Below are 11,600 nucleotides of genomic sequence, written 5' to 3' on the forward strand. Positions count from 1 at the left end.
TTTTAACAGGGTCTTGCTGTCATCCAGACTGGCATGCAGCAGTGCAATCATGGCTCACCGCAGCCTCAAACTCCTGGCTCAAGCCATCCTCCTGCCTCAGCCTCCCAAGTAGCTGGGACTACAGGTGTATGCCTCCACACTTGGCTAAGTTTTTTCTTTTTTGTAGAGATGGTGTCTCACTATGTTGCCCAGGTTGGTCTCAAACTCCTGGGTTCAAGTGATCCTCCTGCTTCAGCCCTGCAAAGTGCTGAGATTACAGGCATAAGTCACTGTACCTGACCAGGCCTCTATTTTTTTAATGTAAAAAAAGAGCCAGGTCCAGTGGCTTACGCCAGTAATCCCAGCACTTTGGGAGGCCGAGGCGGGCAGATCACCTGAGGTCAGGAGTTCGAGACCAGCCTGACCAACACGGTGAAACCTCGTCTCTACTAAAAATATAAAATTAGCCAGGTGTAATGGTGCATACCTGTAATCCCAGCTACTCAGTAGGCTGAGGCAGGAGAATCGCTTGAACCCCAGAGGCAGAGGTTGTGGTGAGCCGAGATCGTGCCACTGCACTCCAGCCTGTGCAACAAGAGCAAAACTCCATCTCAAAAAAAAAAAAAAAAAAAGAAGTGCTATGGACCGAATTATGCACCCATACCCCCTTTTCGTGTGTTGCAGCCCTAACCTTCAATGGAATGGTATTTGGAGATGGGGCCTTTGGGAAGTGATTAGGTCTAGATGAGATCATGAAGGTGGGAACCTCATGATGGGATTAGTGTCTTTATAGGAAGAGCACACCAGAAAGTGTTCTCTCTTTCTGTTTTCTTTTTTCCTTTTCTTTTTTTTTTTTTTTTTTTTTTTTGAGACAGGCTGGAGTGCAGTGGTGCCATCTCTGCTCACTACAACCCCACCTTACGGGTTCAAGCAATTCTGCTGCCTCAGCCTCCTGAGTAGCTGCAATCACAGATGTGTGCCACCACACCCAGCTGATTTTTGTATTTTTAGTAGAGACAGGGTTTCACCATGTTGGCCAGGCTGGTCTTGAACTCCTGGCCTCAGTTGATCCACCTGCCTCAGTCTCCCAAAGTGTTGGGATTATAGTCGCGAGCTACCTCGCCCAACCTGCTCTCTGTTTCTTTCCCCAACATGTGGGAACACAGTGAGAAAGCGACTGTCTGCAAGCTCAGAAGAGAGTCCTCACTAGAACACAATCATGCTGACATTCTCTTTTTTTGAGACCACGTCTCGCCCTGTCGCCCAGGCTGGAGTGCAGTGATGCAATCTCTGCTCACTGCAACTTCTGCCTCCTGGGTTCAAGCGATTCTTCTACCCCAGCCTCCCTAGTAGCTGGGATTACATGCGCATGCCGCCACGCCCAGGTAATTTTTTGTATCTTTAGTAGCAACGGGATTTCACCATGTTGGCCAGGCTGATCTCAGACTCCTGACCTCGTGATCCACCCGCTTCGGCCTCAGTGCTGAGATTACAGGGGTGAGCCACCATGCCTGGCTCTTTTTTTTTTTTTTTTTTTTTTGAGACAGAGTCTTGCTCTGTCATCCAGGCTGAAGTGCAATGTCATGATCTCAGCTCACTGCAACCTCCACCTTCTGGGTTCAAGTGGTTCTCCTGCCTTAGCCTCCCCAGTAGCTGGGATTACAGGCACCTGCCACCACGCCTAGCTAATTTTTTTTTTTGTATTTTTGGTAGAGACAGGTGTTTCACCATGTTGGCCAGGCTGGTCTCAAACTCCTGACCTCAGGTGATCCACCTGCCTGGGCCTCCCAAAGTGCTGGGATTACAGGTGTGAGCCACAGTGTCCAGCCCCAGGCTGGCATTCTGATATTGGACTTCCTATCCTCCAGAACGATGCAAAAGTAATTATTGGGACTTAAGCCACCCTATCTATGGCATTTGTTATGCAGTCCAAGCTGACTAAGAGCAAGACATTACAAAATGTGTGGGTATTGCCAGGCACTGTGGCTCATGTCTGTAATCCCAGCACTTGGGAGGCTGAGGCAGGTGGATCACTTGAGCTCAGGAGTTTGAGACCAGCCTCAAAAAAAAAAGATTAGCTGTGTGTGGTTGTGAGCTGTGTTGCGGTTTTGAACTCTGTGGTTGTGAGCCAGGTGTGGTGTGGGGACATGTGGTCCCAGCTACTACACGGGAGGCTAAGGCAGGAGGAGTATTGCTTGAGCCTAAGAGGTGGAGGCTGCAGTGGGCTGTAATTGTGCCAATGCACTCCAGCCTGGGCAACACAGCAAGACCCTGCCTCAAAAAACAAACAAACAAGAAAATGTGTGGGTGTGCAATATTTTGCAAGATACCTTTTTAAAAAATTTTTTTAGACAGATCTTGCTGTATCACTCAGGCTGGAGTGCAATTGTGCAATCATAGCTCACTGCAGCCTCGACCTCCCAAGCTCAGGCGATCCTCCCACTCCAGCCTCCCCAGTGTCTGGGACCATAGGCATGTGCCACTATGCCCGGGTGTTTTTTTTTTTTTTTTTTTAGATAGTGTCTCACTCTGTTACTCAGATTGGAGTGCAGTGGCATAATCTTGGCTACCTGCAACCTCTGCCTCCCGGGTTCAAGCAATTCTCATGCCTCAGCCTCCTGAGTAGCCGGGATTACAAGAACCTGCCACGAAGCCCAGCTATTTTTTGCATTTTTAGTAGAGATGGGGTTTCACCATGTTGGCTAGGCTGGTCTCTAACTCCTGGCCTCAAGTAATCCTCCCTCCTCGGCCCCCCAAAGTGCTGGGATTACAGGCATGAGCCACCATGCCCAGCCCACCCGGGTGATTTTTGAATCATTTCTAGAGACTGGGTCTCCCTATGTTGTGTGGACCCGTCTCCAACTACCGGGCTCAAATGATCCTTCTGGCTCAGCCCCCCAAAATGCTAGGATTACAGGCATGAGCCAACATGCCTGGCCAAGATATACTATTAAGTCAACAAAGCAACATGCAGAACAGTGATAAATTTGTGCAAAAAGACAGGGTATTTACATTTCATTTTGGCAAGGTGAATCCACAGACTAGCTCTGGAAGGTCCCCAGGAGTCCCACTGTGATCGCCACAAGGAAGGGGAACTGCGTGCTTTTTTTTTTTTTTTCTTGAGATGGAGTTTCACTCTTGTTGCCCAGGCTGAAGAGCAATGGCATGATCTTGGCTCACTGCAACCTCTGCCTCCTGGGTTCAAGTGATTCTCCTGCCTCAGCCTCCCAAGTAGCTGGGATTACGGGTGCACGCCACCATGCCCGGCTAATTTTGTATTTTAAGTAGAGACAGGGTTTCCCCATGATGGCCAGACTGGTCTCAAGCTCCTGACCTCAGGTGATGAGCCGGCTTCGGCCTCCCAAAGTGCTGGGATTACAGGTATGAGTCCACTGCGCCTGGCCGAACTGGGTGCTTTTTAAATTTTGTAGAAAACTCATAAGCGAGTGTGCCTGTGTTCCAACTGGTTGGTTTCCCGTGTATGTGGTCTCCGGGGGCACTCTGAGCGTGGCCAGCAGGGACTTGGGTTCCCCCCAGTCTGGGACACCTGTCCCCAAAACACCGCTTTTTTTGCGGTTGCCTGCAGTTCCAAGGTTTCCCGGAAGGTGGAGCGCTGCAGTCTGAACCCGAAGCCAGACGACCCCCAACCCGGCCCCAGGGCCCATCCAGCCATTCAGGGGTCAAGAATGCGCCTGGGGACATGCCGGGGGCCGGGGCCAGCACGTCTGGAGCCTTTTATAGGCACAAACGGCGCCCTGGCATCGTTCCAACCATGAATGCAGACCCCCCCATGGGAGGGACTGTTGGCCTAGCCTTACCAGACCCATCTGGAGGGGTCAGATACCAAGCCAGTGCCTCCTGGGGCCTGAAGCTAGACTAATGTCCTGGCTCAGACACTGAGACAAGGTACTCACTGTCTGGAATTTCCTCATCTGTCTAATGGGGATTAGGAAACCTACCTTGCAAAGTTGCTATAAGGCTGAAAAATAGGTGTGTCCCAGAACTGTGCAGAGAACTAGCCAGGCAAAATGAACTCTTATTTTAGGCCGGGTGTGGAGGCTCACACCTGTATCCCAGTACTTCGTTTTTGTTGTTGTTGTTGTTATTTCGTTTTCTGAGACGGAGTCTTGCTCTGTTGCCCAGGCTGGAGTGCAGTGGTGCGATCTCAACTTACTGCAATCTCCAGCCTCCCGGGTTCAAGTGATTCTCCCTCCTCAGCCTCCCGAGTAGCTGGGACTACAGGCGCGCGGCACCATGCCCGGCTAATTTTTTGTATTTTTAGTAGAGGCGGAGTTTCACCATGTTGGCCAGCCTGGTCTTGAGCTCCTGACCTCTAGAGATCAGCCTGCCTCGGTCTCCCAAAGTGCTGGGATTACAGGTGTGAGTCACCGTGCCCGGCCTGTATCCCAGTACTTTGGGAGGCCAAGGAGGGTTGCTTGAGCCCGGGAGTTTGAGACCAGCCTAGGTAACATGATGAGAAATCATCTCTAAAAAAAAATTCAAAACATGTTTGGTGTGGTGCTCCAGTAGCCCCAGCTACTCGGGTTGGAGGCTGAGGCAAGAGGATCACTTGAGCTCAGGAGGTTGAGGCTGCAGTGAACTGTGATTATGCCAGCGTACTCCAGGCTGGGCGACAGAGCAGGATCCTATCTCAAAAAGAAACCAAAAAATGGCCAGGCGCAGTGGCTCCGCCTGTAATCCCAGCACTTTGGGAGGCCGAAGCGGGCAGATCACGAGGTCAGGAGTTTAAGACCAGCCTGATCAATATGTGAAACCCCATCTCTACTAAAAATACAAAAATTAGCCGGGTGTGGTGGCGGTGCCTGTAATCTCAGCTACTCGGGAGGCTGAGGCAGGAGAATCGCTTGAACCCAGGAGGCAGAGGTTGTAGTGAGCCAAGATTGCAGCAGTGCACTCCAGCCTGGGTAACAGAGCGAGACTTCATCTCAAAAAAAAAAAAAAAAAAAAAAAAAAAAAAAAAAAAAGGCCGGGCGCAGTGGCTCACACCTGTAATCCCAGCACTTTGGGAGGCCGAGGTGGGAGGATCATGAGGTCAGGAGATCAAGACCACCCTGGCTAGCACTGTGAAACCCCATCTCTACTAAAAATACAAAAAAATTAGCCATGCTTGGTGGCGGGCACGTGTAGTCCCAGCTACTTGGGAAGCTGAGGCAGGAGAATGGCATGAACCTGGGAGGTGGAGCTTGCAGTGAGCTGAGATCGCGCCACTGCACTCCAGTCTGGGTGACAGAGTGAGACTCCATCTCAAAAAAAAAAAAAAGAGAGAAACCAAAAAACCTCTTATGTTTTCCTAAAAGACATGATTTCGTCACACAGGTTGGAGCTCAGTTATGCAAAAATAGCTCACTGCAGCCCTGAGCTCCTGGGTTCTGGAAATCCTTCTTCAGCCTCCCCAGTAGCTGTGACTATAGGCATGCGTAACCACAACTGCCTAATTTTTAAACTTTTTTGTAGAGATGTGGTTTCACTATGTTGCCCAGGCTGGTCTCAAACTCCCAGCCTCCATCGATCGATCCTTCTGCCTCAGCCTCCCAAAGCGTGGGGGTTACAGGCATGAGCCACTGTGTCTGGCCTTATTTTGTTATCCTTTTTTTTTTTTTTTTAGACCGAGTCTCACTTTGTTGCCCAGGCTGGAGTGCAGCTCTTTGCAACCTCCACCTCCCAGTTTCAAGGGATTCTCCTGCCTCAGCCTCCCAAGTAGCTGGAACTATAGGCATGAGCCATCACACTTGGCTAATTTTTGTATTTTTAGTAGAGATGGGGTTTCACCATGTTGGCCAAACTGGTCTCAAACTCCTGACATCAGGTGATCTGCCCACCTCTGCCTCCCAAAGTGCTGGGGTTAGAGGCTTGAGTCCCAGCACCCAGCCTATTATTATATTTCTTTTAATGAAGGATCTGAAACTGCATTTGAAGAAATTTTATTAACTGGGGATGGTGGTGCATGCCTGTAGTCCCAGCTACTAGGGAGGCTGAAGCAGGAACTCCAGGCTTGATCCTAGGAGTTCCAGGCTGCAGTGAGCTATAATTGTGCCCACTGCACTCCAGCCTGGGTGACAGAGCACAAGATCCCAACAAAAAAAAAAAAAGAAAAGAAAGAAAAGAAAAATAAAAAAGAAATTTTGTTACCAGATAGGATTTGGCTGAGTCTCCCAGAGTCAAATTTGGGGGTGCCCCACCCTTGGCATTGTCCTTGACAACTTTATTCTACTCTTACACTCAATTCCTCAGTAATTCTGTCTGCTGCCTCCAAAATCTATCTAGAATCCATGGGGTCTGGGCTTAACTGGAATCTCCAACATTGTTCCTGTGGCTCAGTGCAGCCCCCCTTCACCTTCTCTGGCTTTCAACCTCCCATGGAGGCCACAAGAAACCTGTGATCACCTGAATTAGGGCAAGTCCCTCCTCTGCTTAGAACATTCTATGGCTCCCACCTCACTCAGAGCAAAAGCGAAGTCCTCTATATCACCCACAAGGTCCTTCGGGAACTACTCCTTCAGCTCCTTGTCTCCTCCCATTCTCCCCCACCATCCCTGCTCCAGGCACACCGGCATCCCTGCATTTCTTAGAACACATGGGCACATTTCAGCCTCAGGGCCTTTGCGCATGCCATTCCCTCATCCTGAAATGCTTTTTCTTTTGGTCTTCCCAGGACAGAGGTCTCAACTCACATCACAAGTCACTACCTCTGCAAAGAGGCCTTCCCTGACCACCATCGCCATCTCTGTCGTGTGGCACTGGAATCATCTCCATTATTTCGTCACCGAGTTCTTTTCTGTGTTCCCAAGCAGAACGTCAGTTCCTCGAGGGCACAGATTTTTTGTCTGTTTGTTCACGTTGTGGGGTGTCGCTCCATAAATACATTTCCCCTGCATCTTTTCCGACTGCACCTTCGGCTGCATTTCCTACAAATTCCTTTATGTAAAAAGAACAAGTCTGTAAAACTTGGGAGGACAGTCGTGGGCCAAGGGTGTCAGTCTGCAGCCGATTCTGGTACCAGAGTCCGGGCGGCTGTGGGTGCACCGGGGCTGCCTGTGGAGCCGCTGGTGTCCAGCCTGTCGCGCTGGGGCGACGAGCGCTCCGAGCCGCTGAAGCTCCCATCCAGGCCCGGGGGCAGGCAGCGGCGCAGGCCCCCGGAAGCCTCAGCAGCGCTCGCCGACTGCTGGGAGCCACCCGGGTCTCTGCCGCAGGAGTGGCGGCCGCAGCAGACGAGGCGCAGTAGCGCGTGGCGCAGGTCGTTGTTGGTGAGCGTGTAGATGATGGGGTTCAGAAGTGAGTTGGCCATGGCCAGTCCCAGGAAGGGATCGGCCTGCAGGAGTACAGGACAGGTGCGCGCCGGGCACGCCACGTCGAGCAACAGCAGCAGGAAGAGGGGGCCCCAACATGCCACAAAGGCCAGGAGCACCACGCTGAGCGTGCGCAGCAAGGCCAGCGAGCGCGGCTTGCGACGCGCCCGGGTCGAGGTGGTCCCGGCAGTCCCCGGCCGCGCCCGCAGGCGCCGCGCGTTGGCGCGTACCTGGCAGTAGATGCGCGCGTAGAGTGCACAGATCGCGGCCAGGATGCCCACGAAGGCGAGCACGCAGAATAGCACATAGGCCTTGGCGTAGAGCGGCAAGACAGTGGAGCAGGCGTCCAGGCGACCTAGGCAATTCCAGCCCAGAGCTGGCAGGAGCCCGAGGAGCAGCGACACGCCCCAGGCTGCGGCTGCCATCGCCAGCGTGCGCCCCCGACTGGAGACGGGCGCAGGCCCCCTGCGCGCCATGGTGAGGCTGCGCTCCAGCGCGATGGCCAGGAGGCTCAGCACGGACGCAGTGAGTGCCACGAAGACGCCTCCCTCCCGTGCGAACCAGAGCGCGGGCGACAGTCGCAGCGTGAGCGGCCCCGAGAGTAGGATGTTGGCCGCGTAGGCGGCGCCTGCCAGCAGATCCGACAACGTGAGGCTGCCCAGGAGTAGGAACATGGGAGCGTGGAAGCGCGGGTGGCGTCCGAGCACTAACAACACGGCCAGATTCTCTAGCACGATGAAGGCGCACACCGCCAGGCACACCACGGCGTCGGCGCGCAGGCCCGCACCCGGCTGGTAGCGCGCACCGCGGAGCTTGCCAGTGTAGTTGTAATGCAGGACGATGACCTCGCTCACCGGCGCCGGCCGCAGCAGCCCCGACTCCATGGGCCGCGCGCCCCAAGGCTGTTGGAGAGGCAGGATACGGTGTCAGGCCGCGGTCCCCGTGAGCACGGTCGCAGCAGCCGGCTAAGCCGTGGGAAAGGGGCCCTACCCCCTGACCATCACCCTCCATACATGGGGTCCAAGGGGAGTTCAGGATGGAGGGATAGAGTCCGTGGAGACAGACATACACACAAATAATATCTTGAGGGGACAAGGTGACATAGTCTCAAAAAAAGGGACATTAATAACACATGCATGGCTGGGCGCGGTGGCTCACGCATGGCTGGGCGCGGTGGCTCATGCCTGTAATCCCCGCCAGGCTCAGGCCTGAGGCAGTGGCTCACGCCTGGGAGGCTGAGGCGGGCAGATCACGAGGTCAGAAGATCGAGACCATCCTGGCTAACACGGTGAAACCCCCCGTCTCTGCTAAAAACACAAAAAATTAGCCAGGCGTGGTGGCACGTGCCTGTAGTCCCAGCTACTCCAGAGGCTGAGGCAGGAGAATCATTTGAACCCAGGAGGCGGAGGTTGCAGTGAGCCGAGATCTTATCACTGCACTCCAACCTGGGTGGCAGAGCGAGACTCTGTCTCAAAACACACACCCCCTGCCCCCGGTCCCCCCCGCAAACACACACACGGCTGGGTGTGGTGGCTCACTCCTGTAATTCCAGCACTTTGGGAGGCTGAGGCAGGAGGATTGCTTGAGGCCCAGGAGTTCGAGATTAGCCTGGGCAACATAGGAGGACCCCGTTTCTACAAAAAATACAAAAATTAGCCGGGCGTGGTGGTGTATGCCTGTAGTCCCAGCTACTCAGTGGGAATCCCAGCTGAGGTGAGAGGATCACTTGAGCCCGGGAGGTCGAGGCTGCAGTCAGTGAGTGTTCATCGTGCCACTGTACTCCAGCCAGGACAACGGAGCAAGACCCTGTCTCAAACACACACACAAACACACAAGCAGGGAGTTCCAGAGACATAACAGTGAACACACAGAATGCACAGAAACTCAACACACACAGAAGGAGACACACAAATACAGCAACACACTACAAGGGCAAAACACACAGTCACACACCATCAGGGAAACTACACAATACATCATACAGGAGCAGAGTGATGCAGGCAGAAAAACACAGCGACCAAAATTCAGTCACACGAATACAGGGTCTCCCACCCAGTGGCACAGGCCACAATTTCACAACCTCCACTCACACTAGCCTGGGGCCCAGTGCACCACACTCCACACTCTTGTCTCACTGCACACAAAGCTTTTTCCTGCCAAAACCCCCTCATCCACCCAAAAACCCCATGAGAAAGTTGCTCCTTGGCCAGGCACAGTGGCTTTCGCCTGTAATCGCAGCACTTTGGGAGGCCGAGGTGGGAGGATCACTTGAGCCCAGGAGTTTGACACCAGCGTGGGCAACATAGTAAGACTTCATCTCTACAAAAAAATTTAAAAATTAGCTAGGTGTGGTGTTATGCCCCTATAGTCCCAGCTACTCAAGAGACTGAGGCGGGAGGATCACTTGAGCCTGGGAGGCCGAGGCCGGCAGTGAGCCATGATCGCACCCCTGCTTTCTAGCCTGGGCGACAAGAGAGAAACCCTGTCTCAAAAAAAAAAGAAAAAAAGGTTGATCCTATTCACTCATTTTACTAAGGCAGAGCCTGAGGACAGGAGAGAGGATCCACAAGAGGCAGACAGACTCTTACAGAGGGGCACACATGTCATTAAACTGTAATAACACTCCTCACCTGCCTCTGTGATCTTATTAATCCCTACTTCCTTTAGTCCTAATTTACAGATGAGAAAACTGAGGCTCAAAAGAAATGCTTCGTATCGAAGCAGGCGCAAAGGTTTCCATGCTCCCACACAAACATCCATGCACAAACAGTCCCCATGCAAGTCTGGATGAGAAAACCAAGGCCTGGGGAGGGGAATGGATCTCTTTTGCACAAGGCAGGGACGCGGACATCCCAGAGAGCTTCAGTCACACACAGAGAATCAAGGCAGGCAAACATAGACAGGAAGTCGCTGGCTCACCCATGCTGGAGGTGGGGAGCCCAAATGCAGGGAGACAGGGTTACACATGCTCTGATGGGGAGGCCGCCCTCATCCGCCAGCTTGCCCGGCAGCAGGACTGAAGTATGGAAACTTGCAGTGGCCTGGCCAGGAGGGGGTGACCAGGGGATTCCAGCCACCTTCACCCCGTATCCCAGGTCCTGCACCCAGCTGGGGAGCCCCCAGCTTCCCCCTCCCCAGAAGCCTCTAGGAAAAGTCCGGGGAACTCCCTGCAAGGAATGGTGCGCCTTTTTAGACCGAGAAAGTGGCCGCCAGGGCGACCCCCTCCGGGTCAGGCCCAGCCCCGCGCCCCCAAGGGTCCAGTGCAGTCCACTCACTCTGCGCCCTGGTCGTGCGCCACCCGCAGTCGCGCTGCCTTGAACCGAGTGAGCGGACGCAGCTCCGGGGGCGGGGCTGGAGCTGGCAGGCGAGGGGGCGCGCCAGCGACGCAAAGGGCCGGCGGTCGCCAGCAGTTGCCCCCTCCCCTTGGGGCCTGGGCACTCAGCCCATGGCTGCCAGCCTGTGCCACTCGCCGCGGCACCGGAGCGCGCCCCGGCGGCGACTGGCACAGGCGAGCCCTCAGCTGCCCCCTCCGGGCCTGGGCTGTCCTCCCAGGGACGCTCCATCGCGGTGGGAGGACTTGGAGAGGCGGGAAAGGGAGGGTTCTGCAGCAGGGCGGTCGCAGCCTGCGCCTCTTCTCCCCAGCGGAGGGGTCTCCTCTGTGCTGGGTGTCCGGGCACTGCGCCCTCCCCATTGCCCACCCACCTGTGAACTGAGCTTCCTGGGCTGCACCCCAAGGACGCCCCGTCGATGGTTCGGAGTGGTCTTCAGTGGGTTGCTCAGCAGGCGTCTTCAGTGGGGGCCACCTTAGCCTGAGTCCTCTCCCACTGGCAGATAGGTCTCCGCTGCTCCCGGGCACAGGCCCCTCCCAATTTCCCGCTCCCGCCCCGGCTCAGGGCGAGTGGGGGTGGGGCAGGCGCCAGCAGGATTGTGATGGGAACTTGCTGCTCCTCAGATAAGGAGGGTCTCTCCCGCCCCACCCCCTGAATTCCGTGTTCCCCGGACCGATTCTCTCCCACCCTTATCACTGACGACAAAGTGATTTACTCATTAATGGTGTTTCTGGGCTGTGTCCTTAGCAGACAGTAAACCCCACCAATGTAAGAATTTTTTTTTTTTTTTTTTGAGACAAGATCTTGCTCTGTCGCCCAGAGTGGAGTGCAGTGGCACCATCATAACTTACTGCAGTCTCCACCTCCGTGGCTCAAGCCATCCTCCCATCTCAGCCGGCTGAACATAGCTGCTGGGACTCCAGTCGCTTGCCACCATGCCCATATAATGAATGAGTGTCTCCCTCACTTCCTCTGTATCTCTCTC

The 11,600-nt window shown here is 54.3% G+C and overlaps 1 protein-coding gene across 1 annotated transcript; it reads right to left on the reverse strand.

Moving 5' to 3' along the window:
• Positions 1 to 4,962: 4,962 nt before the first annotated feature.
• S1PR5 (sphingosine-1-phosphate receptor 5) lies at positions 4,963 to 10,644 on the reverse strand. The gene is made up of 2 exons (XM_032169655.2): positions 10,562 to 10,644; positions 4,963 to 8,188 (listed from the first exon to the last, which is right to left on the reverse strand). Exon 2 carries the CDS (start codon positions 8,168 to 8,170, stop codon positions 6,974 to 6,976), a length of 1,197 nt encoding a protein of 398 aa, XP_032025546.1. The 5' UTR covers positions 8,171 to 8,188; positions 10,562 to 10,644; the 3' UTR covers positions 4,963 to 6,973.
• Positions 10,645 to 11,600: the final 956 nt, after the last annotated feature.

Source organism: Hylobates moloch, unplaced genomic scaffold (assembly GCF_009828535.3).
Source record: "Hylobates moloch isolate HMO894 unplaced genomic scaffold, HMol_V3 SCAFFOLD_12, whole genome shotgun sequence".
NCBI classification, from domain to species: domain Eukaryota; kingdom Metazoa; phylum Chordata; class Mammalia; order Primates; family Hylobatidae; genus Hylobates; species Hylobates moloch.